Raw genomic sequence first — 25,146 nt, 5'->3', positions numbered from 1 at the left:
GCTAGCATCTTGAAAGGGCTTATACCTGTTTTAACTAATTTTAAGGAGGAAACGCTGCTACTTTGCACTTCAGATAATTGCCGCATGGTTTTAAAAAACGATTTGGGTTTTTAAACTTATGAATGCTGCTGACATGAATTGCTGCTAATTATATGTTCTTTTGCACACTAACTTCTCCTTCTTGAGGCTTCCACGGTCCGCCACGCCTCTACCGATTGTTGCGGAGGGAAGACCTCAGCTTTTCCTCACTTCCGGCCGACGCCTTCCGCCCAGGTCAGCGCTCTAGTGGTCGGCCGAGAGTATTTAGAGCCATACTGGACCGGACGCACAGCGGGCACGCCTTAGGCGCGCCTAAGGCAAGCCCATCTGCGCCCGTCCGCGCCGGGCCGTGCTCAGGGCCGGCAATGCCCCCGCATCGGACACAGGCATGGGGAGTTGCCACTCCTATAGTAGGGCATCACCACTCAGTCTGAATCCTGGCATCCATGCTGGCCAGAAATGCTGTGTTATGAGTGCAGCCCCTAACTGGGGCTGTCCTGATTGCAACTTTCACTTTAGCACTGACCTGGCAGGGAGGAACACGCTTGGGGTGCATGAGCCGATAGTGTGGGCCGCCCTGATCAATGCACGTTCCATGGTGAAGCATGCAGCTCACATCTTTGACCTAATAGGGGACAGCAACTTAGAGGTCCTGTTTATCACGGAAACGTGGCTTAGGGAGTCGTGCGAGCCGGTGGTTGAGCTCGCCGTTCCCAGAGGTTATAGCCTGGCACGTGCTGACCGGAAAACCGGGAGAGGGGGGGGCACTGCGGTGGTGTTTAGGGAATCCTGGGCATTTGTTTGTGCATCCTCCACGGCTGTCATGGAGGTGAGGCCCTGGATTTTTCCTTCTCCATTTCCCCCCACTTTACTTTAGGAGGCACGCTGGTATATCGCCCCCCTGGACAGCCGGGGACATTCTTGAAGTCCCTGGGTGAGTCCATGGCTGAGCGAGTCATACGCTTTCCCAAATACCTTCTTCTAGGAGATTTTAATATTCATTTGGACTCCCCGAAAACCTCAGACTCAGCAACTCTATTGGACCTGCTGAGCCTAACTCAGCTAACCCAGTGAGTCTCTAAGTCTACTCACTCAAGGGGCCACCTGTTAGACCTGGTGTGCTCCAATTTAGAGCTTCTTACTAAGGAACCCTTGCCGGTAACTTGGTCCGATCATGCCTTGATTGTTTCTTCATGGGCTGCGGGTAAGCTCCCCCGCCGCTCACGTCCCTCTTCAGGCCCGATAGCCCGTAAGATTAACATCCTAGGGCTGGCTGAGGCCTTGACACATGCACAGCCAGGACCCTGTGTAGATCTGGAGGGTGCAGTAGACCAATTTAACATCTGGGTCAGGCAAGGGGTGGACTCCACATGCAAACCCCGGCCTAATGTGCCCCGGCGTGAGTCACCCTCTCAGCCTTGGTAAACCACTGAGCTAAAAGATCTGAAACTGTGCTGCAAGAAGATGGAACGCCTCTGGAGGGTGGCCTATTGTCCTTTAGCTAAATCCAGGCTGCGTCTGACGCAGAGAACCTATTACACCGCCGTAAGAAAAGCGAAAAGTGAGAACTTTTCGACTAGAATCATGAAGGCTAACAATAATAGCAAGGAGATTTTTGCCATTGTAAAAAACTTTGTCTCCGCAAGCAGAGCATAAGACTATCCCCGCCTCTTCAGACTGGTGTGAGGAGCTGTCAGCTTTCTTTATTAACAAAATTAAACTAATTGAAGATAGTTTAGCCCTGTCTGCTTTACTTACCTGTTCTCCGCCTGTACCCGCCATCTGCCCCACCCCTACCAAGATTTTCTCCCAATTTACCTTGATCGAGCTGTCTGATGTTCTCGCCATTCTCAGGTCTCTAAAGTCAGGTGCCCCTTCAGACCCTTGCCCGGCTAGAGTTCTTGCCGGTGTGGCGGACACAGTGGGCCTGGAAGTCACCACCATTGTCAACTGGTCGCTGTAGTCAGCAACGGTGCCCAGACAGTGGAAACAGGCCATGCTTCTCCCGCTTTTAAAGAAGCCTACAGCGGATCCTTTGTTGCCGGCTAATTATCGGCAAATATCTTTATTACCAGCACTAGCCAAAGTCTGCGAAAAGGTGGCTTTCGCCAACTAAGTGCTTTCGTTGAGGACTCGGGGGCTCTTCACCCGGTTCAGTCAGGCTTCAGATCATCCTACAGCACAGAGACAGCACTGGTCGAGGTGACTGAGGCCATCAGGGAGTGTTTGGACGGGGGCGGCAGAGCGGCCCTGATTTTGCTGGACCTCTCTGCTGCCTTCGATACCGTCCCCCACCAGCTGCTTACCTCTCGTCTGTCTTCCATCGGCCTCTCTGGTACTGCGTGGGCCTGGGTGGAATCTTTTTTGAGCTCCCGCTCCCAGCATGGATGCCTTCCTTTTCATCCTCTGCCAGGGAGGTCCTGACGGGAGTCCCTCAGGGCTCAACCCTGAGCCTGTTACTTTTTAACATCTATCTGACCCCCCTGATCTCCCTGGCCGAAGTGCTGGGTGCCAAAATTATGGCTTACGCCGATGACACCCAGCTCTGTTCACTTGTCCAGACTCTGAGGTATGCGCCGATTCGGCACAAAGATGTTTAACCGCTATCTTTACATGGCTAGCACTGGCCAAATTGAAATGTAATGAGGGGAAATCAGAAATCATCCTCTATGGACAATTCCCCCCGCTCTTCACAGAAGCGCTGTGGCCCGCTGATTTTCCCCGCCCGTCATCTGAGGGCGGCCCGGCTAAGAACCTAGGAATTTGGTTTGAAAAGGACCTTAGGTTCGCGGAGCACATCAAAAAGCTAGCAGGCACGTGCTTCGGGACTCTGAAATCCTTACGCAGATTTTTTCCCCTGCTTCAAGCCAAGGAGATGGTTGTTCGGGCGCTCATTCTTTCACGCCTGGACTTTGCCAATGCTTTGTTTCTTTGCATTCCGGCATATCTGGTTAACAAATTACAACTTATCCAGAATGCAGCAGCGCGACTGCTGCTTGGCATCTCTAAGAGATCTAGTGTTAGATCACAGATGAGCGCTCTTCACTGGTTGCCTGTGCCTCAGCGGGTTCAATTTAAAGCTCTTGTTTTAGCGCATAGAGCCTTACACGCCTCGGGTCAATCAATCAATCAATCAGTGACACTTGTAGAGCGCGCTACATACCCGTAGGGTCTCAAGGCGCTGGGGGGGGGGGGGGGGGGGGGGGTTGGGTGCCGCTACTGCTCGAACAGCCAGGTCTTCAGCTTCTTCCTGAAGGAGAGGTGGTCTTGGGTCAGGCGCAGGTCGGGAGGGAGGGAGTTCCAGGTCTTGGCGGCCAGGTAGGAGAAGGACCTTCCTCCTGTAGTCGCTCTTCGGATGCGGGGGACGGCGGCGAGGGCGTGGTTGGCTGATCGGAGGTGGCGTTTGGGAGCGTAGAAGTTGACTCGGCTGTTGAGGTAACTCGGGCCTCGGTCGTGTAGGGCTTTGTGTGCGTGGGTGAGGAGGCGGAAGGTGATTCTTTTGTTGACGGGGAGCCAGTGAAGGTCTCTCAGATGTCCGGAGATGTGGCTGGTTCGTGGGATGTCGAGGATGAGTCTGGCTGAGGCGTTCTGGATCCGCTGGAGTCTCTTCTGGAGCTTGGCGGTGGTACCGGCGTAGAGGGCGTTGCCGTAGTCCAGACGGCTGGTGACGAGGGCCTGGGTGACGGTCTTCCTGGTCTCGGTGGGGATCCACCAGAAGATCTTCCGTAGCATGCGTAGGATGTTGAAGCACGCCGAGGAGACGTTGTTAACTTGCCTGGTCATGGAGAGGGAGGAGTCCAGGATGAAGCCCAGGTTGCGTGCATGGTCTGTCGGTTTGGTGCGGTGCCCAGGGCGGGAGGCCACCAGGAGTCGTCCCAGGCGGAGGGTGAGGAGCCCAGGATGAGGATCTCCGTCTTGTCCGAGTTCAGTTTCAGGCGGCTGATCGTCATCCACTCGGCTACCTCTTTCATCCCTTCGTGCAGGTTGGCTCTGGCGGCGGCGGGGTCGTTGGTCAGGGAGAGGATCAGCTGGGTGTCGTCGGCGTAGGAGATTATGCTGAGGTTGTGTTTGCGTACGATGGCCGCGAGGGGGCTCATGTAGACGTTGAAGAGGGTGGGGCTCAGAGATGATCCTTGGGGGACGCCGCAGATGACTTCGGAGGCCTCTGACTTGTACGGTGGTAGGCGGACTCTCTGTGTTCTTCCGTCGAGGAAGGAGATGATCCATTCCAGAGCCTTCTCCTGAATTCCGACGTTGCTGAGGCGCTGCACTAGGGTGCGGTGGCAGACAGTGTCGAATGCCGCGGAGAGGTCCAGGAGGATGAGGGCCGCTGTTTCTCCATTGTCCATCAGGGCTCGGATGTCATCGGTGGCGGCGATGAGGGCGGTCTCGGTGCTGTGGTTGGCTCGGAAGCCGGACTGTGAGGGGTCGAGGGATCCGTTCGTCTCGAGGAAGGCGGCCATCTGCTTGTTGACGGTCTTCTCGATGACTTTGGCTGGAAACGGGAGGAGCGAGATGGGGCGGTAATTCTTGAGGTCGGTGGGGTCCGCTGTTGGTTTCTTGAGTAGAGCGCTGAGTTCGGCGTGTTTCCAGCTCTCCGGGAAGATGGTGGTGTCGAAGGATGTGTTGATGATGTCTCGCAGGTGGGGTGCGATGACAGCGTCGGCCTTGTTGAAGACGTGGTGAGGGCAGGGGTCGGTCGGTGATCCGGAGTGGATGGAGTTCATTGTGCGGATGGTGTCTTCGGTGCTGATCGGGGTCCAGGCGTGGAGGATGGTGGTGGGGGGTGGTTGTTCGGTCCTGGTGTGCGTTGGTTGGTTGTTGAAGCTGCTGTGTATGTCCGTGATCTTGTTGTGGAAGTATGAAGCGAGGGAGTTGCAGAGGTCTTGCGATGGGGTGACGTCGTTGTTTCCTGCGCTGGGGTTGGAAAGCTCTTTCACGATGTTGAAGAGTTCCTTGCAGTTGTGTGCGTTGTTGTCCAACCGGTCCTTAAATGCTGTTTTCTTGGCGGCGCGGATCAGCTGGTGATGTTTCCGGGTGGCCAGTTTGTAGGAGGTCCTGTTGTCCGGTGTCGGTTCCCTTTTCCAGACTTTCTCGAGGGCTCGGCAGTTCTTCTTGGAGCTCTTGAGTTCGTTGGTGAACCATGGGGCCTTCTTGCTGCCGGGTCTGCTAGGCGGGGTCCTCAGAGGGGCGAGTTCGTCCGCGCAGTTGCTGATCCACTTCGTGAGGTTGTCGGCGGCCTGGCTGGGGTTCGCTGAGCTGGCAGGAGGGTGCTGGCTCAGGGAGGTGGCGAGCTGGTCTGCTGTGATCTTGTTCCAGCTTCTGCGGGCGGCCTGTTGCTGGTGTTGGTGGGTCGTCGTTCTCTTGAAGGTGAAGTGGACGCAACTGTGGTCCGTCCATTGAAGCTCTGTGGCGTGGCTGAACTCGATGTCTGTGCTGGAAGAGAAGACTGCGTCGAGTGTGTGTCCGGCGAGGTGGGTGGGGGTGGACACCAGTTGCTTGAGTCCAAGGTTGGCGAGGTTGTCGAGCAGGGTGGTGGTGTTGCGGTCGTTGTTGTTCTCCAGATGGAAGTTGAGGTCTCCCAGGAGGATGTAGTCAGCGGAGGGGAGGGCATGCGGGCTGACGAAGTCGGCGATGTCCTCGCTGAATTGTGTGCGTGGTCCAGGGGGTCGGTAGATCAGTGTGCCTCTGAGGGTGGTGTTCGGGTTGGTGTGGATCTGGAAATGCAGGTGTTCGGCGCTGGTCAGGGTGTTGTCGGTGCTGGTCGTGAGACGGATGGTGTTCCTGTGGATGATGGCGATGCCTCCTCCCATCTGGTTGGCGTTTCGGTCCCTCCGGACGATCTTGTAGCCCTCTGGGATGGCGATGGCGATGTCGGGAGCTGAAGAGGCGTTCATCCAGGTCTCCGTGAGGAAGGCAACGTCAGGGGCTGTGGCGTCTAGGAGGTTCCAGAGTTCGATGGCGTGTCTGTGGACGGAGCGGGTGTTGATCAGGATGCACTTGAGGTGGGTGCTGCTGGTGTTCGTCTTGGCGGGTGCTGGTGCGAGGCAGGTCCGGATGCAGGAGAACTTGCAGGCGTGGCAGCTGAAAGGTCCGTGGGTACGTCGTGGAGTGGCTTGGTGGCAGTCTGGGAGTCGGCCGGTGTTGAGAGCGGTGAGGGTGGCGGCGGCGTATGTCAGGCGGGTCGGTCGGGGTCTTCGTGGGCCCGGGGTCCTGGCCCTGGTCGTGATCCGGTCGCGGACGGGCGCAGACGGGCTTACCTTTGGCGCGCCTTCGGCGCGCAATCGGCGCACCCGCTGCGCGTTCGCACGGTCGCCATTTAAGGCGAAGTGCGCGGGTGGGCGGAGCAGCTGGGAGGCGGGAGCGGGGAGGGTACAGAATAGAAAAAGGGCGGGGAAAAGCGGCGTTGGCGGGAAGGGAGGGCGGAGGGCGACGGGCAACAAAGGAAGGAAAGGCAAAACACGGGGAAAAAGATATTAAAACAAAACAGGCACAAATAATCGCAAAAACAAGGGAAAAATCAGATTAAGACAAGCAGGCACAAATTCACGTCAAAACAATGGGCAAAAACAACCGCAGCGGCGGCAACCGGCAAACGAGGCAGCAGCGAGGCACAGGCAGGCAAGGGGCACACGCAGCAGCTGGTGGCTGTGCGGCGCGGGGGTGTCCCACAAGTGGGTCACACTCACCTGCGTCGCACGGTCGCCATTTAAGGCCAAGTGCGCGGGTGGGCGGAGCAGCTGGGAGGCGGGAGCGGGGAGGGTACAGAATAGAAAAAGGGCGGGGAAAAGCGGCGTTGGCGGGAAGGGAGGGCGGAGGGCGGCGGGCAACAAAGGAAGGAAAGGCAAAACACGGGGAAAAAGATATTAAAACAAAACAGGCACAAATAATCGCAAAAACAAGGGAAAAATCAGATTAAGACAAGCAGGCACAAATTCACGTCAAAACAATGGGCAAAAACAACCGCAGCGGCGGCAACCGGCAAACGAGGCAGCAGCGAGGCACAGGCAGGCAAGGGGCACACGCAGCAGCTGGTGGCCGTGCGGCACGGGGGTGTCCCACAAGTGGGTCACACTCACCTGCGTCGCACGGTCGCCATTTAAGGCCAAGTGCGCGGGTGGGCGGAGCAGCTGGGAGGCGGGAGCGGGGAGGGTACAGAATAGAAAAAGGGCGGGGAAAAGAGGCGTTGGCGGGAAGGGAGGGCGGAGGGCGGCGGGCAACAAAGGAAGGAAAGGCAAAACACGGGGAAAAAGATATTAAAACAAAACAGGCACAAATAATCGCAAAAACAAGGGAAAAATCAGATTAAGACAAGCAGGCACAAATTCACGTCAAAACAATGGGCAAAAACAACCGCAGCGGCGGCAACCGGCAAACGAGGCAGCAGCGAGGCACAGGCAGGCAAGGGGCACACGCAGCAGCTGGTGGCCGTGCGGCGCGGGGGTGTCCCACAAGTGGTCCCTCCTACATCAGGGAAAGAGTGGCTTTCTACACACCCCGACGAACCTTATGGTCTGCTGCCCATCGTCTGTTGGCCATCCCACGTTTTCGTCGGGTTAGGATAGGTGGCCAGTCATTTTCAGCTAAGGTGGCCACTCTTTGGAATGCCCTTCCGACTGGGCTGTGGCACACTCAGGACTTAAGATGCTTCAAGAAGCTTCTTAAAACGTACCTTTTTACCCATGCCTACTAATCTTCTTTCGAGCCTTTTGTTTGAGACTGCTCCGCGCGAGGATACTCTAGAGTAGTTGTGCGCGCTACAAATATCCATATAACATAGCTTATATTCCTTTAGCAAAAGTTTATGTTGTATTTTTCTAGAGGGGTCGGGGTGAACATGCCAATGTCTCTCCATTTTTCTACAACTCTGCCTTAACAATCTAAGATGGTCTGAATACCAAGGCATGGAGGGACTCTTTCGAGCGGAGTAGTGATGCTTGGCAGGAGCCAGGATGTCCATCGCTCTCGAGATGATATTAGACAAGCCCAATGCCGCCGCGTTGGTGTCTGTCCTTGGGAAGGAGCTAAATTCATTCATAAAGGGGGCAAGGGTTTCATTTTTAATCTCCCTATAGTTCCGTCTCAATTCCCAATTCTTATAGTTGGAATGGGAAGAGACAGCGTGGGATGTTTTAAGCTCGATAGTCACCGCAAGTTGGTCTGACCAGGCCAGTGGAATCGAAGTTCCGGTCGTCAGTCTGGTGTCGTTTCAAAAAACGCCATCAAGCATATAGCCTGCTAGATGAATAGGACCCTCTACAAGTTGTCTCAGGCCACACGAAGCCAGGCCTTCTACTAAGGACAGAGTGTCTCTGGAGCATGCATCCTCTAGGTGAAAATTAAAATCACCCAGAAGGGTAAGGTTAGGCCTATCAATGAAAGGCTCAAGTAGTTTAATCAAATCCTGGGTGAACGACACTCTAGGGCCTGGGGGCCTATAGCATAAAATGCCTGAGAATGAGACTGTGGGGGTGGAATTTATGGAAAAATACATAGCCTCAAAAGTATCAGAAGGGGTAGAGAGGTGGTCGGTACGGCATATAAAAGAGTCTCTGTACAGAATTCCTAACCCACCACCTCTACGTCCCATTCTGTCCATCCTAGTCAGGGCGTAGCCCTTAGGGATAGCATCAACCAGGTCCGGACCTGAAATTTCTGATCCCCAGGTTTCAGTAATGAAAACCCAAGAGCGTTTCCTCGAGGAAACGAAATCATTAAATGCAACGTTATTTTTAATCAAAGATCTAGCATTAATGAGAAATCCCACTTCCTTTAGCGAATTTACAGTCGGCTTAAGTGTCCCGGGTTCATCCCGACCATTCCTAGGCTGCCGAACTCTAGTATATCTGGGGTCGCGCCTACAACAATGTACAGTCGGGAAATCATCGGGGGAGAGGGTGTGGTGGCAAAATGTATTGGGTGGATTCAGAGAGAGCAGGGTAGGAAAGGTATACAACCCACTTTCTGCCGGAAGAGAGTAACGAGGACCAGCCCGACTGGCCCCCGGCGTGGACGGGCGCAGACAGGCTTAACTTTGGCGCAACTTCGGTGCGCACCCGCTGTGCGCGGAGAAAGCCATCTAAGCTAAATAGGTTGGGGCCTGCGTGTCGAGCCCCGCGTAACCCTCTCGAGCCAATCTGTCTACTGAGAAGTGTTTTTTTTTCTCACATCAGATGAATCTAGAACATGCATATTTCAGTATCCTCTTAAGTGCAAAACATCAACTGAATTTATACAATTCCTATTGGATGTACAACATTGCCAGTGATTAACAACATCTTTTCAGGCCAACTATTACTACGAACTGTATTATATATGTTGTTTAACGGCAGATTCTAGGGCTACCTCAATAGTGAACATGTATGCTTGCAAATGGACTTGTTTTGGTATTTGGAAAATGGCTTACCAATTAATATCTAATGTCACTGGCCCACCATCAATTCATTCCCTATCTCCTATTCTTGCCAAAATTACGCCTCAAGTATGCATCCATCAAGGTGCATTTATCTGCTATAGCTAGATAGTTGAGAAAACTGGAAGCACTGTCCTTATTTTCATCTAGGATTACAAAAGAATTAATGTAGGAATGTTTTGGGACATTTCAACCAATTACAAGGTCAGCACGGTATGGGAATTGAATAGTGTTTTGGCTGCTTTATTGAAAGCTCCATTGGAACCTATGTAGAAATCCGGCCTTTAGCATTTATTATGAAAAATTGGTTTAGCATTGACTAGGACATAAGTCAGAAGAGTTAGAAAGATGTTGCCCTTTTCTATACAAAAGCCTTATTTTTCTTTCCATAGCTAGAGAGTAATTCTTAGGACAATTCCCAGATTCATGAATACGATGCCTTTAACATTTTATTTGAATGAGCAAGTCTGTCTGCCTACTTATTTTCCTTGGTAGCAAGTTCATTCCATTCCCCAGATGTCATGCACTATTTCAAAAGCCTTAAATTCTACTTAGACAGAAGAGTTTTTTGAAAATCTGACCAGCTTTTTGTGGCTTTCAGTTGATGAGGGGAGAGTCTTGTCAAAGAAAGGTGTGCATTGAGTTACTTTATTATGAATTTCTACCACTTATCCCCAAAGAAAAAGCAGTTAACTTGAAGTGTCTGAACTCTATCCACCAGTCGAGTGATGGATAGCACAGTCTTATTCTCTGGAGTGTCTATCCATGACATCTACATAGCATCAACAAGAAGCTCCACTCAACCAAGCAGTATTGTCTCAATGTGTTGTCTAAGGGGGAGATATCAGTGGAATAGCTGGTCCTCCAGAATTTATTTGCTTAAAGTAATCTCCATTCCTGTCTTCCACTGTAAGGGGTAAATTGCTCTGCTGATCTTATTCAAGCATGCCAATCTGTGAAAGAGCTAGTGAGAAGAGAAAAGTTCTCCAACATTGGATCTTTCATATATTCACATCTAATTTTAACTAGTAGTAAACAGTGTTAAAATGCTAACAGGCTTAAACAATGTTTGTTTAGTAGCACATGTACTTCATCTGAAGTAATCTGAGCAAACTTTCATACTCCCACTAGAGGCCACCATAGCTCAAATTCTACTTCATGTCATGTGTGCCCCAACCTCTCTGTGACTTTATCCTGATACTTTCCTTGCCTACGCTGAACTGAACCATCCATATCTTCAACTTCTAGACCACTGTAATGTTTTTTTATGGTAATTCTGTGGAAATATCCCAACTTTCGGAGCCTTTCGGAGACAAACAATCTTTCCTCAAATCATACTCCTCCTGTTAAAAGAAAGATCTATACTGATGATCCATATGAGCTGTGCATTTATTGCCTTCATTCAGGGTACAAGGCATCATACTACAACGCTTCTAAAACCTTTCCTTTCAAGTCTCTTAAAGATAGTGAGGAGAGGCATTCTACTTACTGAATAAAAAGAAATATCCCATTCAAAGAGGGATACCCCATTTTCTGGGGACGATTCTGTGAAAGGTGCTTCACCGTGCACTTCCATGAAGAAGGTGCAAAAGAGGATGGACACATGGAATTCCAGAGCTGGCCTACCAAACGTGCCTACAGCCATGTCCTTGACGCTCAAAACTGGAGTTGCCACTGAAAAGCAGAAAGAGAAAACATCAGCCTGTGCAATACAAAATGTGTGGAAATACTGCTCCCTTGATGCAGGGACTTGACCTTTTGTCTTCTCTGTCAGTGAAGTAGCCATCCTCATCGACAACAAAGAATAAACCTCGATTGTACCCTATAGGACTCGTTTTGTCGGCATTCATGAAGAGATTCTTGTCAGCTATCACCCCCTTGATGACCAAGCACTCATCGATGATGTCGTCCCTCTCAGAGACAAATCCACTGTATTCGACCCCAAGAATGTCTATCCTGTCCACCTTTAATGATGAACCAGTCAACGAGAGATCTAGAATTGATGTCTACTATCTCATCAATGACTACATTTTCTGCTCGAGTCTGCTTTTCACCAGTTAAGTGATGACAAGTTTCCTCACCCAGATTCTGGAATCTGAGCTTGAAGCAGATGTCTGTGACCAGGACACCACCTCGGAGACTATGTACATCCCTAAACAGCTACATGAGCAATTTTGTAGAAGACTCTTTGAAAGCAGAGGAAGGCTATTAGGAATATGCCTATCAGCCAGAAACCTTTGTAGCTGACAACCCCTTTCATCATATTGGCTATTGTTACTACAGGTACCTGGAAGGATGCAAGTGCATGTTGCGTTCATAACAACATTGTAGCAGATGGTTGACACTTTTCAGTCATTGCTTCCTCGATAGCCAGTTGGGCAACCAGCAATTTTTCAACTATCTGCTCCATATGTGCCACCACCACGTTGAGTGCCCATCCCACTTTCACTTCCCACACTGCCAGAGACACCTCCCAGAAATATTATCTACTTGTTAGTCTCCTACCAACCCCTAAGGAAATGTGGGAGCATGATTGTTGATTCAGGGCGGTACAAATACTTGGAGCAGACAACATAGGACAATCACATCTTATCCACGGAAGGAGACAGATTCCAAATTTACCCTTTCTCCGCTCTTGATGGCATAGTAGCCCGTTTTCATGCTTTGATGAAACGGGCAGCAATTCAGTCTTGTAAGTGCTTTGGTGATTATGTGATTTCAGGAACAGCCATGCAACTCCATGAGGTCAATTCCCATACCAGATTTGTCTATGATCAGAGGGACAAAAAATGACGATATTGCCGGTCATGGTTCCGGCAGTAACACTTTTGGAGATGAAGTGCAGGGCCCCAGTTTCTTGGGGCTTTACATTTTAGATGATCTGGTTGTACTTTTCGTGGCACAAGAATGTCCTAAGCATTCGGGGGGAGTTTTGTTAATTGTGGAGGTCAAGAGCGATCAAACCCTCCCCCTCCCCAAATCAGACCATATATGATCAGGACCGCATATCCACCTGGAACCAAAATCTAAGGGTATGGCAGGTCTATCAGACAAAGATAGTGTGCTGCATAGTTGTCTTCCGAGGCGAAACTAAAGAGACCATGACAATTGGCAGTTGCTCCTTTTACCATCTCCAGCTCCTCAGGGGGAGAAATTCCCTTTTTGCCACCACATGGCTGTCCATAACATCGAATTGATGGGTGTGGTGGATCCTACACATTCTGTAGTTTGTACAGAATCCAAATATCTGCCCACACAAGAAGAAACGTCACCTTCACTTAGCGAGCTTCAGTATAAATATTTCTCCTTTTAGAGGAGCAATAGAGACGGTCTTGAGATTCCAGCAAAACCAGGTATTCTATTCCTGATTCTTCTATATACGAAAAAGAAAGCAGAGCAATTGACACCTATTCTAGACCTCAGGAAGCTGAACAAGTTCCTGATTAAACAGGTGTTCTCATGGTAACACTCCAAGATGTCATTGATGCCTCAAGAAGCAGAATTCTTGGCCTCCCTGGACCTTTTCACGTACCCATATACATATACTACAGGGATTACCTCTGCTGGGCTGTGGAGGGGAAGTACTTTGAATTTAAGGTGCCCCCTCTCCCCCTTCGATTTAAAATCTGCACCTTGGACTTTCCCAATGTGCCTGCCCCTGGTATCTGCTTTTCTGTGCTGACAATGTTGCCAAATAAATCCATATTAGGGAAGAGGCAAACGCTACTGCCGTCTGCAGCAGTCTGTTGCATAGATTAAGGCTGACACTGAGCAAAGAAAAATCCTTATCGGAACCAGCAACACAACCTCAATCCTTGAGAGTAATCCTGGATACACAGCTGGGAAAGGCCTTTTCTTATGCAGCCAAAACATTTATCTTCAGTTTCATAGTGACAACCTTCCCTAGCAAACAGTCAGTAAAGGTCAGACTGTACACATTTCTTCTAGACCAGATGTCACCCTGCATTGGGCAGGCACCCTTTTGCAGGCTGTCAATGAGACTCATACAACAGGAGCTAGATAATGAATGATAACTAATACACAGCTTGTGGGGCGGCACAGTCCAAGCCAAAGAGAACTCTATCTGGCACTGCTGCGGTTGAGACTGCCCTCAAATTTCCAATACTGGCCTCCCATTCCAGCATTCCACAGTGGGGGTGGCCCACAATAGATCTGTTTGGCACATTGGATAACAGTAAACAGCAGTATTATGCAAGCAGGTATTGACAACTAGGACCTGAAGGTAATGACATTTTTTTTAATGCCTTTCCTTCATCTCCTATTGTCTTTAGGGTACTGAGGATGGTGCAGGTGGATCGCTGTACTCTGATTCTCATTGCCTGGATTTGGCCACATGATAAAAATACAGCAAGTTTTGAAACAAATTCCAGCAGTGCTGCTGAAAATATATTCTGTGCTCCTTTACAGACACAATGGAGAGATACTCCATCATGTCCCCAAATCACTGACTCTGAAAGCCTGGAATCTGACCACTTAGAAGTCATTTAGATCTGTTGGTGCAATGAAGGAACATCCTTGAACAGGCATGATCTTCGCCAACCATGAACACACAGCACAAAGTGGAAGCATTTCTTTGTATGATATAAAGAGAATGAATTCCACTCATTATCAGTATAGTTTCATAAAATACTTCCATGCTTGTGGGACTTGGCCAAGAGTGGCCCTTCATATTCTTTAGTGTTCGACGTAGCCAAGATTGGCCTTAGTGATTCTTCAGTTATAGTCCACCTGTCTGCAATCGCGTCATTTATGAGAAAAAAAGAGACTTCCCCCACTCTATTTTTCCAAGGATTCATTCAACTATTTGTAAAGGGACATTTTAGGTCACTTCCTCCAATACAGGACGCTCCAATGCCTTGGGAGCAAAATACCAACTCATCCTGCACCCCTTTGAACGGTAAACATCGTTTACAACGATGTTTTCACAACGCGGTACCTTTACACCGCGGCTGTGACAACGCAAGTCGTTACCACGACTTGCGCTGGAGGGCGCTCAAGGTCTAAAAATAGTTAATTTACTATCCTAACACCTTCCCTAGGGTCCACGGGGACTGGTGTTAGAATAGTAAATTAAACTATTCGAAATCCGCGCCCCCCCAACGCAAGTCGTGGTAACGACTTGCGTTGTCACGGCCGCGTTGTAAAGGTATGCGTTGTGACGGTACGCGTTGTACCGTCATATATCCACATCAAGTGAGTGCAAAGATGTTTACGCAGATGTTGTTGGATTTGGGAAAACGGACACAGAGTGACAGGTTCATTCAGAAGAAAGTCGCTTGGGATCTTTGGGATGAATTTAGGATTGGTTTGCAGGATAACTTTGTCCCTTGTAAAGTGGAGAAAGGGTTCCTTTACAGCAAATGCATCCAATTAACATCTTTGCACTCACTTGATGTGCGCAGGCACTTTAGGTGTTACGTGGACAAGACAAAAGACATGTGTTCCACCTAATGTGTTTGTGTCCTTTTGCCATCCAGCAAGAGGCGGACACCTGCCCAAACAGGGAATAGCACATTGACCGTGAGCCTCATCACTTTCTGCCACAACAAAGCGAAGCATCCACTCTAGGGAAGAGTGAGGACACACTCCATCAGGTGTATATTGATGACTGCTGCACTCTATGCTGGTGGGCCTTCTCAAGACATGTCGTGCAGTGACCTGGAAGAACAGGCACACGTACACCAAAGACTGCTACCTGGGTGTGATACAACCGCTGACTCAATAGTGGGGTAGGCAGGCTTATCCAACCTATTTCAGTACAAGTAAGCCTTCTTCCCACTTTATTCCAAATGTTCTATACTGCTTGTGATAGAAGTATATGAAAGCTTCCGTGATGGAGAAAAAATTAGATACTTTAATGTAACTCCAGTTCTCCAGCTTTGGTATCTTTCATATATTCTCATGCAACCCATCCTCTTCCCCAGTCAGAGGCTTACTTTGATCATATGCACTCCTCAAACTTGTGTTCTGAAACCTGAGCTGTGGAGGCCTCTTAAGTGGGGTAGGGCAGCTCAGCACTTCCCCCTCATTAACTGAAGTTGAATTATTTTACATCAGGTGGATGGGCTACTAAACAAACACCTTTGTTGACTTCTGTGGACACTTTAACACTCTTTACTTCTATTTACAGCTCCCTAATGACTCAAGTATGAGAATGTGTGAAAGGTAACCAACGTTGGAGTTACAGGTAAGAAATGAATTTCTTACCTTAGTGTTGTACATAATTTTCCAATATTGATACCTTTCAGAAATGAATGTGCAACTCGCTCTCCTTTCCCTGCTTCTAATAAAAATTACTTTTATACATTGACAGACTTAAACAATCTGCAGGTAGAGCCTCACAAGGGAGTTTTAATTCACTGTCTTGCCATTTCATTGGTCGGTGTTTGTGCCACTCAATAAAATGGATAGACTGCGTACATTCTTTTCAAAGTTATTATAGTGTTCATGTTTGTGTCTCCTTCATTGCTATGTGTATCTGTGCACATATGCACCATGAATACTTTTCCATGTATGTGCTTGGGTACTTGTTCTGGTGACTATGTTTGATTAAGGATTAGTTCTCCAAGTAGATGTGTTACTTACATGACTACTTGTCTTTGTGCAAGTGTCTGCTCTGACACATTTGTATCATTCCTGTGTTTGCTCCTAAGTAAAGTATTAGGTTTAAAAATGTATCTACACCATGGGTATCTGTGTTCATCCATGTGTTTGCTTCATGTTATCGATTGGAAGTTATGGGTATGATTGGGACTTTCAATGTCCTGATTAATGATGGCTCACTGAAGAATTGGTTTGTTTCTAGGTGGCGTTTCATACCACAAAGGCTGTTTTATCTCATCTTGTAAAAATCCTTAGTTATATTGCTTTTTTGCAATGCCTGTTATAAATCATTTGCTCCACTATCATTTTAAAGTCTGTAACTCCTGTATTGCACTTGCTGTTTTACAGTGTGTCTTAAGTTGCACAGTTTTGCTCTTGTGTTTGACCAGAATCACTTTGTCATCTTTTAGGGAATGAGGACTTCACACATGAACTAACTACGTTGTTCACAGAATTACATGTCTCTACAAGACCAGAGAAGCTGGCCAGGGTGAGTTGTCCCTAGTCAGGCTGATTGAAATTGTTTTGTTGATTTACATATATGATGCTTGGCAGAGGAGGTTTTACATAACTGAACTTTGGCTCAGACTGTTGTGTCCATGACTATTGTCAGCAGCTGCGCTTTTCCCTGACACTTGCTGAGTCTGTGGTGCAACTAAGCTGAGAATGTGTTGACCCTGACCCCAAGCATATTCCGTCCTTTTCTAAGGGTCTTGAAATGTGGAAGAGGTTTTTTGTTCCTGGTACCTGTCTGGGGCTGTTCTGAATTGAATACTGATTATGATCGTGCCTGACCTATAAGACTGCCCTTGGACTTTGGCTGAGGTTACTCTGTCTCTGCTTCTGGTCCTGGGGCTTTAGTGTTGTCAGTGATTGGATGAGACTCGTTTGTGCGTGCCTGACCCCTGTGCACACACCCATCAATGATGCCTGCATATATTTTCTGAAGCAGAGTTGTTCCTGACCCACGGCAGAGGCAGTATAGATGGAGGGGGCCCTGGCCCTGGATCCTGTTAGAGGTGCTACTTATTCTGCTTGTAGTGAAGGGGAGTCCGTGTTGTCTTGGAGGAAGGTGTAGTTTACTTGACCTTTCAATAAGACTGCACTTTTCCTGACTCTTGGCTCAGTTTGGTTGTTGTTCACCAGGCTGACTGAAGTATTTTGTCCCTTGCCCCTACTGCTACTATACTATCCCTGATCCACACAAGGGGGTGTGCTGTCCTGCACCGCTGCTGAGGCTCTACTGTCCACAGCTCTTTGATGAGACTTGCTTACCCTGGCGAAGTCCTAGTTGTTCCGGGCATATGATTGATGCTCTGCTCTTTACCAGCATTGAATGACGCTCTGCTGTCCTTGACCCCTGGATGAAAATACCCTGTCGTTAATAGAAGCTCAGGGTGTTTGTTCCTGGGCAAATACCCTAGGCTGAGCAGCATCTTTGCATTGGTAAATTTAATTTGGATCATAAATTGGGCTTTCAGTGCAAATAAATTAGAGCACATAAATGGAAAGAGAGCAGTCAAAAATGGTATTGATGTGCCAAATGCTTTTTTCAGTGATACATTTTTTCTAGGGGTAAGGTGATAGTGGGAAGCAGCAACTGTTATCAGAGTAACATGTCTGAGCCTTTAGTTCATTAGCTTCAGGTTTTCAGTGTTTTTGAATGTAGCAAATGATTGGTTGAAAGATTTAGCACCTGCTGGTGGCATCTAAGAGAGGCAGATCTGAAAATGGGAGCCATGTGGGTTTTGAGTATTTTCAGGGGCAGCGCACATATTTCTCCTTACTCTTTCCCAGGCCAGGACTTCTGCTCAGAACTGGATGGGTACACTGAACGTGGAGTTGGCAGCAGAGGAGTTGCAAACAGATAAGAGGGAGACCGGCTCAGAAGATGCTGCGCAGGAGGCAAAGGTTTCTGTTGAGGTAATGAGATACATACAGGAATGACCGACACACAGCCTGAAAACTGAAAGAGATTTCAGTGATTATGTTGTCTATCTGTCTCCTACAGGATATGCATGTCTTTGCCATTCGAAGCCTTGCTGAGCTCACTGCATACTCCATTGAGACCTTCCATAAGACAGCTGCTTTGGTCCTACATGAACAGAAGCAAGAAGTGACTGCACTTACCCGAGCAAAAACTCTGTTACTGTGAGTCCCACCCTCAGAACTCTTTATTTGTCGTCTGCCTGACTTTCACTGCTTATGCCCAAATTTCTGATGGATACTTCTAACTGCAGATTTCTCACGTTTAGAATGTCCCCAGTTGTTAGACTGGAACATGAAGACTTCAACAGCATTGATCCCTTTCCACCAATAGGTGGCGCCATGTGGCTCCGCTTTTGCTTGGCTCAGCCCTGGAGGGGAATATGGAGCCATATAAATGCCCCCTACATGCAGAGGCCATTTCCATTCTTTCTGTGCCCGTATAAGCTGATCGGGGCTCACTCCCTAATTTTTCCTTTCCAGTTGAATTTATTCATGTTTTGTTTTTGCTGTGTGCAAGGAAACTCTTTCCCCTCCTAAAACCTAAGAGTTTAAGCCTTATGGGACTATTGCAATCAAGTGTTTGTGAAGGATCCTCACAAGGAGTGCCTCTGGTGTTTGGGTTTGGGGCATGACTCCCCAAGGTCTGCGAGGAGGGTGGCCCTATGAATCCTAACGCGATCTGAGAATGCAAAGTGAAGCTGTACGTTGCCAAACACCAAAAGAAGTCTCAGAATTCCCACTGCCACTCAAAGTTGAAGATTGTTCCCATGACAGGTCCTCACCGCTATGTAATTCTTTTGGTAAATCAAATGCGAAGAGAAGCGCAAGAAGGCCAAGCTGAACTCATCCCAGTCCTGCTACTCTCTCCACCTCAGAAGTTGCAAAGATGTCTGTTGGTCTCACTCCAGGTCCCTAGCTGTTGAGCCATTTCTGCAACTGATCTCAGCGCACCTCGCATTTCAGGGGCCATTGGCGGCATGGCTACAGATCGAGGCTTTTAGAGAGGCAATATTGTGAATCTTTGTCACTCTTCTGGCACCCTCTGGTGTGCCTTTGAGCCCCAATTATACAAGGATGACTCTAGTCAGTTTACCACGTGCATATCCATTCTCAGTGCTGGCTGTGCCCCCTGAGCCATGCTTGGGTTTTTCTCCTATGTCTGAGCCAACTACCAGTTTAATACCAAAATTCACACCAGTCCTTTTGACATGGATGCCAGCTGCCACACCACTGGCACTGGATGAAGATTCCTTTCTTATAGTTCTATCTGACACTGAGCAAATTCCTCTTGGCCACAACCGAGGTCACATCCTGAAACTGTACAGACACACCCAGCCCCAGTTCAGTCTGACTCAGATAGAACCATGTGTTATCCTTTGTGCCGCACCCCGCTGCTTCAACAACTTTTCGGTCCAACTCTAATCTGAGCCAACCAGCCTTTGGAGATAATAATGGAGATGGTGAGGATTATTTTCCCCAACACTTTGATGATGACAATCAGTACATGGACTTGCAGGAGGCCAATGTGTTCTTCCCCTGGGCCATCAGCGTAAGAGAGTGCCTCCTTTGCTGTGATGATGAGACATGTGGTAGAGGTATTAGACTTCTAGCTTGCAACTATGGAAGTCAAACCTATTCTTTTAAGGGACGTCTTGCAACCTGAACATACCACCCATGAGCCTCTATTTCCATTCAATGAAGCCCTTACAGGCACCCTAATAGGCATCTTGCCTATTCAATGTTTCTGTCCACCAGCTAACAGGCAGGTTTCCAAGCACCACACGTGCCACAGAATCCTCTGCAAGCAGGTCAGGCGGTTCAGGCTTCCTCCAGCAGGGAGATCCCTAATTAATTCCCTATGATTTCCCCAGACAGGGAGTCGAAATGAATCAAAGCATTCTAAAAAAAGATGCTTTTTTTGGCCAACCTATCCCTCTGGTCAGTCAGTGCCATGGCTAAGGAAATATTCCCATGTATTATGGGATACAGTTGGAATTTTGGGCCAACCTGGCTCAAAGCATCCAGGATGGTCATGATGCAACTAAATAGATCATCCACTCTATACTCAACACTACCAACTTTTGGAACAGAGCAATCAGCAGCATTAGTGTAGAGCTTCGGCGCCATGCTTGAATGAGATCCATGGGCTTCTCTGGTGATGGGTAGTCCTTGTGCCACTTTGATAGATATACCATTAGACAGATCTCTCCGGTTTGGCGAGAAGGCCGATTGCATTTTGGAGCACGAATGTGCCCTTAGCAATTTCGCCCCTTTTGAGACTACTCAATGGATTTTTTTGTACTCGCAATGCTAAGGCACACTGCCTCCACAGTAATCATCCCAGCTTTTCAAGGTTGGGCAGGGATTAAGTAGAGACCATCCAGGCCGCCAGAGGCAGCAAACATCCCTGTCCCACGTGTCTTTAGCATTAGTCTCCAATCACTTTAGTTTTCCCTTAATGGCACACGAGCACCCCGTGGGGTGTGGGGTTAGGGTCGGGGGATTGCCAGGATCAGACATTTCCTCCAAGGGTGGCATAATATTACATCAGATTGATCCTTTTCAACCCACTGCAGCTTCCACTCCATCCGAGCTTCTTTCAGAGGAGCTTTTATGTGTTATTTTACTCCTGTTACTTCTTTCTGTTGAAGGACGGAGCCCTTAGCCCTATTTTAGATGTTTGCCCTCTCCCTCTTCCTGTGAAAGGATGAATTGAAGATGCTTTAGCTCACCCATATCCTCTCTGCTCTAGACCCTGGAGACTGGATGGTGGCATTGGACCTATAGGATGCTTATTTCCATATTCCCGTCCTGCAGGGCCACAGGCGCAACATGTGATTCACAGCATTTTCAGTTTTCAGTACACCCTTTTGGCCTTACCTCTGCCCCTTGGATGTTCATGAAAGTGATGGTGGTGGTTGCAGCACACCTTCGGAGGTCTGGGGTACCTATCTTCCCCTATCTCGTTGACAGGCTGCTGAAGGCGAGCTCACCCCAGGCAGCTGTCACCCACCTCCAGACAACAGCAACCCGTACATTGTTGGAGTTCACAATCAATGTGCCAAATCCACACATGACTCCTTCGCAGACGCTCCTGTTCATAGGAGCTGGTCTGGATATGGTGCAGTTTTGTTCCTTTCTCCTGAGCTCATGACATATAGGCTATGATCCCAGTGTTTCAGCTCTGTCCAGGATCTCAGTGCAGATGACTCTTAGGCTGCTGGGATTTTGGCTTTCCTCATTATGCTCACCAAACATTGAAGGTAGCACAAGCAGGCTCTGCAAAGGGACTACAAATCCTAATGGGTACATCATCAGGGGAATATGTCCGATTGGATCCAGAATTTGGACTAAACATCTATAGGCCTACAGTGGTAGTGGCTGGAATGTGATCGGGTCAATTGCAGAGCCTGCTCCTCACCCCTCCCAGAGCAGATGTAGGTCATTACATCGCATACCAATACCACGTGTGCCATTACAACGCGGGTATTACTACACGATGTCAATGACAACGGCATGCCATTACATCGCAAAATTTTACCACGACTATGCTTTTACCACGCATGCCATTACAACGCAAAGGCATGCGTGGTAAAGCTATACTCGTGGTTAAAGTTTGCAAGGTAAGTGACTCTGCCCTACACCTGCACAACCCTCCCCGACCCCCAGTCCTCTCCATATAATAACACTACAGTACCCTGCATGTTCCCCCCGACACTACCCTAAAACACTACACTAGACAAACACAACAACACTACCCTAAACCCTAAAACACTACACTACACAAACACTACACCAAGACTACAGCACTACCCTAAAATGTGGAAAAGTCAGCCCAGATCGCACCCGATGCCCAGGCTGCTGGTGCAGGGCGACTCTTCGTTTCCATCTTGAATAATTACCAAAATAAAGAGACGGGCGCTGAAGGCAGGAAAACAAGAACAGAGTTTATTACTCCAGAGGAGAGCATGTCATTTGGGACACTCGCATAGTGTCTTCGGGAGGTGCTCTAACAAGTTTCTCTGAGGCTTCGTCTTTTATACACAGGTTTGTGGCACACAGGCATCCTTTATTACAATCAACGCTTTGTATAGTATGAAGGTATTTCAACACGTGGCTACAGTAGGGCCCTTATCCTCCACGCAATAGGAGGGGCTGTCACGCAGCTGAGTGTTCTGCTGATTCCTTTGGAATGTGTGTGCCTGATCGAGTCTCAGGGGGTGGGGTGGCCATGATCAATAGTAGCTTCTTCCAAGAGAGACGAGTGCATAAAGTAGTGGGCAATAAACTGTATCCTTAGGCTAAGGGATGACCAGTGGTCAGTGCTGACGTTCAGGCTCAGAGGAAGAGGTCATCAAAGGAGGGGTATTCATGGAGGGACAGGAGGTGTTGGTCAGGCGCGGGGTACGATTCTTAGGGACAGAGTCATGCGGGAGGGGTGGGCTCATGACTTGTGCATGTGAGAGCGGGGGCGGTCAGGGTGCATGGGGGAAGCTTGCAGGGTCAGGGAAGGGGCGCTGGTGATCGATCGCAAACTGGGAGACCATGGTGCCTAAAGTGGCTGTCGTGTACGTGTGTGCACGGGTCTATGCTAGTGGGACAACACAGTCAGAGTTTTAACGATATCCATTCTGTTTACACCAAGGGGTACTGTGAACATAAATGAACGCCGCTTATGTACATACACATTGCTATTTTTAACAGTCGCCGCTTTTTACATAAGCACGTTCAATTTCTACACAGTCGATGTGATAGGCAGAATACAACACATGTTAATTTACATCTGTTGGGCTCTTTATACAAGCCTAGAAATCGGCATAATATTTAGTCGGTGTAGAATCAAGAAAAATGTTCCGACACATAAAAATCAAGTTCACATTTTCTCTCTAGTGACATCATATACAGAAAGAACGCTCTGATACCTTCCGGCTTGTCAGTACTATAGGGGATTTTTGAAAAACTAACCACATGAGTGACCGATGAAACATTTCTTAAAAGGCAATACAAAATGGTTGAGGGAGGTATTCAATTTGATCAAGGGGCGAATAGAAAGTTCTGGAAAAGGGGGGGGGTCTTTGTCGCAATGTCTTTTAACAGAGTCCGTCTTCTTTTGTTGGCGCTGCTGAGCACCGGCGGTGGAGCTATAGGTCCAGCTCGGATTCGTCCTTACACGTTGCAGGGTGCGATCAGTCCTCTGCTGTTAGATCACAGTCCTGTTTCCTAACTCATTTTCTTAGGGGTGCCTTATGTTGGGCACCTGCGTGTCTTTCTTTTTCCGTGACAAAACCCTAGTCCATAGTCAAAGTTTAGATGAAAAGAGTTTGTTGAATAATCGAGGGAAGAGAGGGCGGAGCGGGGCCAGATCTTTGAACATACCAAGGGACCAAGGGAGCAAAGGACGACGAGCAGGTGAGCCCAATAGTCGGACCCAAAAGGGGACGGGGGACTTCAGGCACGAGTGGGTCAGCGAGTCGAGGGCTTCAAGGCAGCCCTTCATTCCTCCATCTGCTGAGTTTGAAAGTTATGCCTCGTCCCGCGTCTCATTGCTCTGCGGCTCCACCTTTGGGTGCGGTCACACGTGTTCCATGATCTGTGGCCAGGCTGTGCGTCACGTCCAGCTCCTCTCCTCCGGTGATTGGATCTTTGAATGGGTAGAAAACAAGTTTTAGAAAAACTGGCAGGAGAAGACATTTATACCTCTCAATTCCGTCCCCAATCCTATGTAGGTGGGGTATAAGTTCATCGGTCACGGTCAGAAGTCGTTATTTATGAAGTCTGTAGGAGTGCATTGCTATAGAATTCATAACCCTGTTCGGCGCTCATTCGTGACGTACGTGGCGAGAAATTGGTACCTTTATACGCAGTGTATTATATCAAACTCAAGATCGAGTCCTTATGTAGAGACTCGCCCTTCCCTTTAACCCAAGTGTCGACACTCTTACATTTCCCTTCGGGGTCGGCTAACCCTTGTAAGTGGGGCGTTATCGTCATGAAGAAGGGGGAGGGTGTGGACGTAAAACATGCTCTTCTTGGGGAGTGAACGTTAATCAAAGTCAGCAATTTCGCTTTCGAGGGTAGATGACATGAAGCTGGGGTTAATCAGGGGAAAGGGGACGTTTTGGACAGGGAGCTGGGGTCGATCGGGAGAAGTGGGGTATTCTGGACATCCACATTTAAGTGCAGGAGGGTGGGACAATCGGGGCATTGGGGATCGTATTCCTACCGAGCTTGAGAAACAGAAGGCCATTGACGTTATAGTCCCCCCATAGAAGGCCAGATTAGGGGACGTCCGTCGTCTTACCTGTCCTTTCCTTCACTACCAACTCGGGTTCTATTGTTTGCAGAAGGGAGAGGTAGTAATATGGCAAGTCACAATTGTTTTGGTTTTGGTCAATTTTGCTGGACACCTTTGCGTTCGAGGAAAATCCAATAATGTGTTTGTGCCGGAGAGGCACAACGTCATTATACACGAAAAAGAGGAAACGGGGTTTTTAGAAAGAAAGAAGAGAGAGAGAGAGAGAGAGAGAGAGAGAGAGAGAGAGAGAGAGAGAGAGAGAGAGAGAGAGGAGAGAGAGAGAGAGAGAGAGAGAGAGAGAGAGAGAGAGAGAGAGAGAGAGAGAGAGAGAGAGAGAGAGAGAGAGAGAGAGAGAGAGAGAGAGAGAGAGAGAGAGAGAGAGAGAGAGAGAGAGAGAGAGAGAGAGAGAGAGAGAGAGAGAGAGAGAGAGAGAGAGAGAGAGAGAGAGAGAGAGGTATAATAATGGACCGTTCAGTGCGCGCACAACACAGAACAACAGGGGTTAAGTAACACGGAAACACAGGCAGAGGGATGACGTAGATTCATGCATCACGTACACACAAACTCAGACGGGGGAGACAATACATGTATTATATACAAAAATCCAAGACAAAACATAAAACAGATATTGGCCAAAATTATCCCTTTCTGCATGCTGCGCGTTTTTAACATCCTAAGCTCTTTTTACCTTTTTCTTCTCTTTTAACCGTCGGTTGCCCTTACTGGTGGCTTTGATTGTACACACTTATGCCTCATGAACTAACCTGGTCGGGCCAATGCTCACGGT

General features: G+C 48.7%; 1 protein-coding gene across 5 annotated transcripts in view; it reads left to right on the top strand.

Moving 5' to 3' along the window:
* The window catches only part of FAM114A2 (family with sequence similarity 114 member A2), a 284,184-nt gene that overhangs the window by 215,868 nt on the left and 43,170 nt on the right, over window positions 1–25,146 (top strand). For all 5 annotated transcript variants that reach the window (XM_078653652.1, XM_078653650.1, XM_078653655.1 and 2 more), the window contains 3 exons: window positions 16,486–16,565; window positions 17,873–17,998; window positions 18,087–18,226. In XM_078653652.1, coding sequence (XP_078509778.1) covers window positions 16,486–16,565; window positions 17,873–17,998; window positions 18,087–18,226 — 346 coding nt within the window. The remainder of the gene's footprint in view (window positions 1–16,485; window positions 16,566–17,872; window positions 17,999–18,086; window positions 18,227–25,146) is intronic.

The sequence above is a fragment of the Lissotriton helveticus genome, chromosome 7, assembly GCF_964261635.1.
Source record: "Lissotriton helveticus chromosome 7, aLisHel1.1, whole genome shotgun sequence".
In the NCBI taxonomy this organism is placed as follows: domain Eukaryota; kingdom Metazoa; phylum Chordata; class Amphibia; order Caudata; family Salamandridae; genus Lissotriton; species Lissotriton helveticus.
This window is presented reverse-complemented; position numbering and strand designations above follow the sequence as displayed.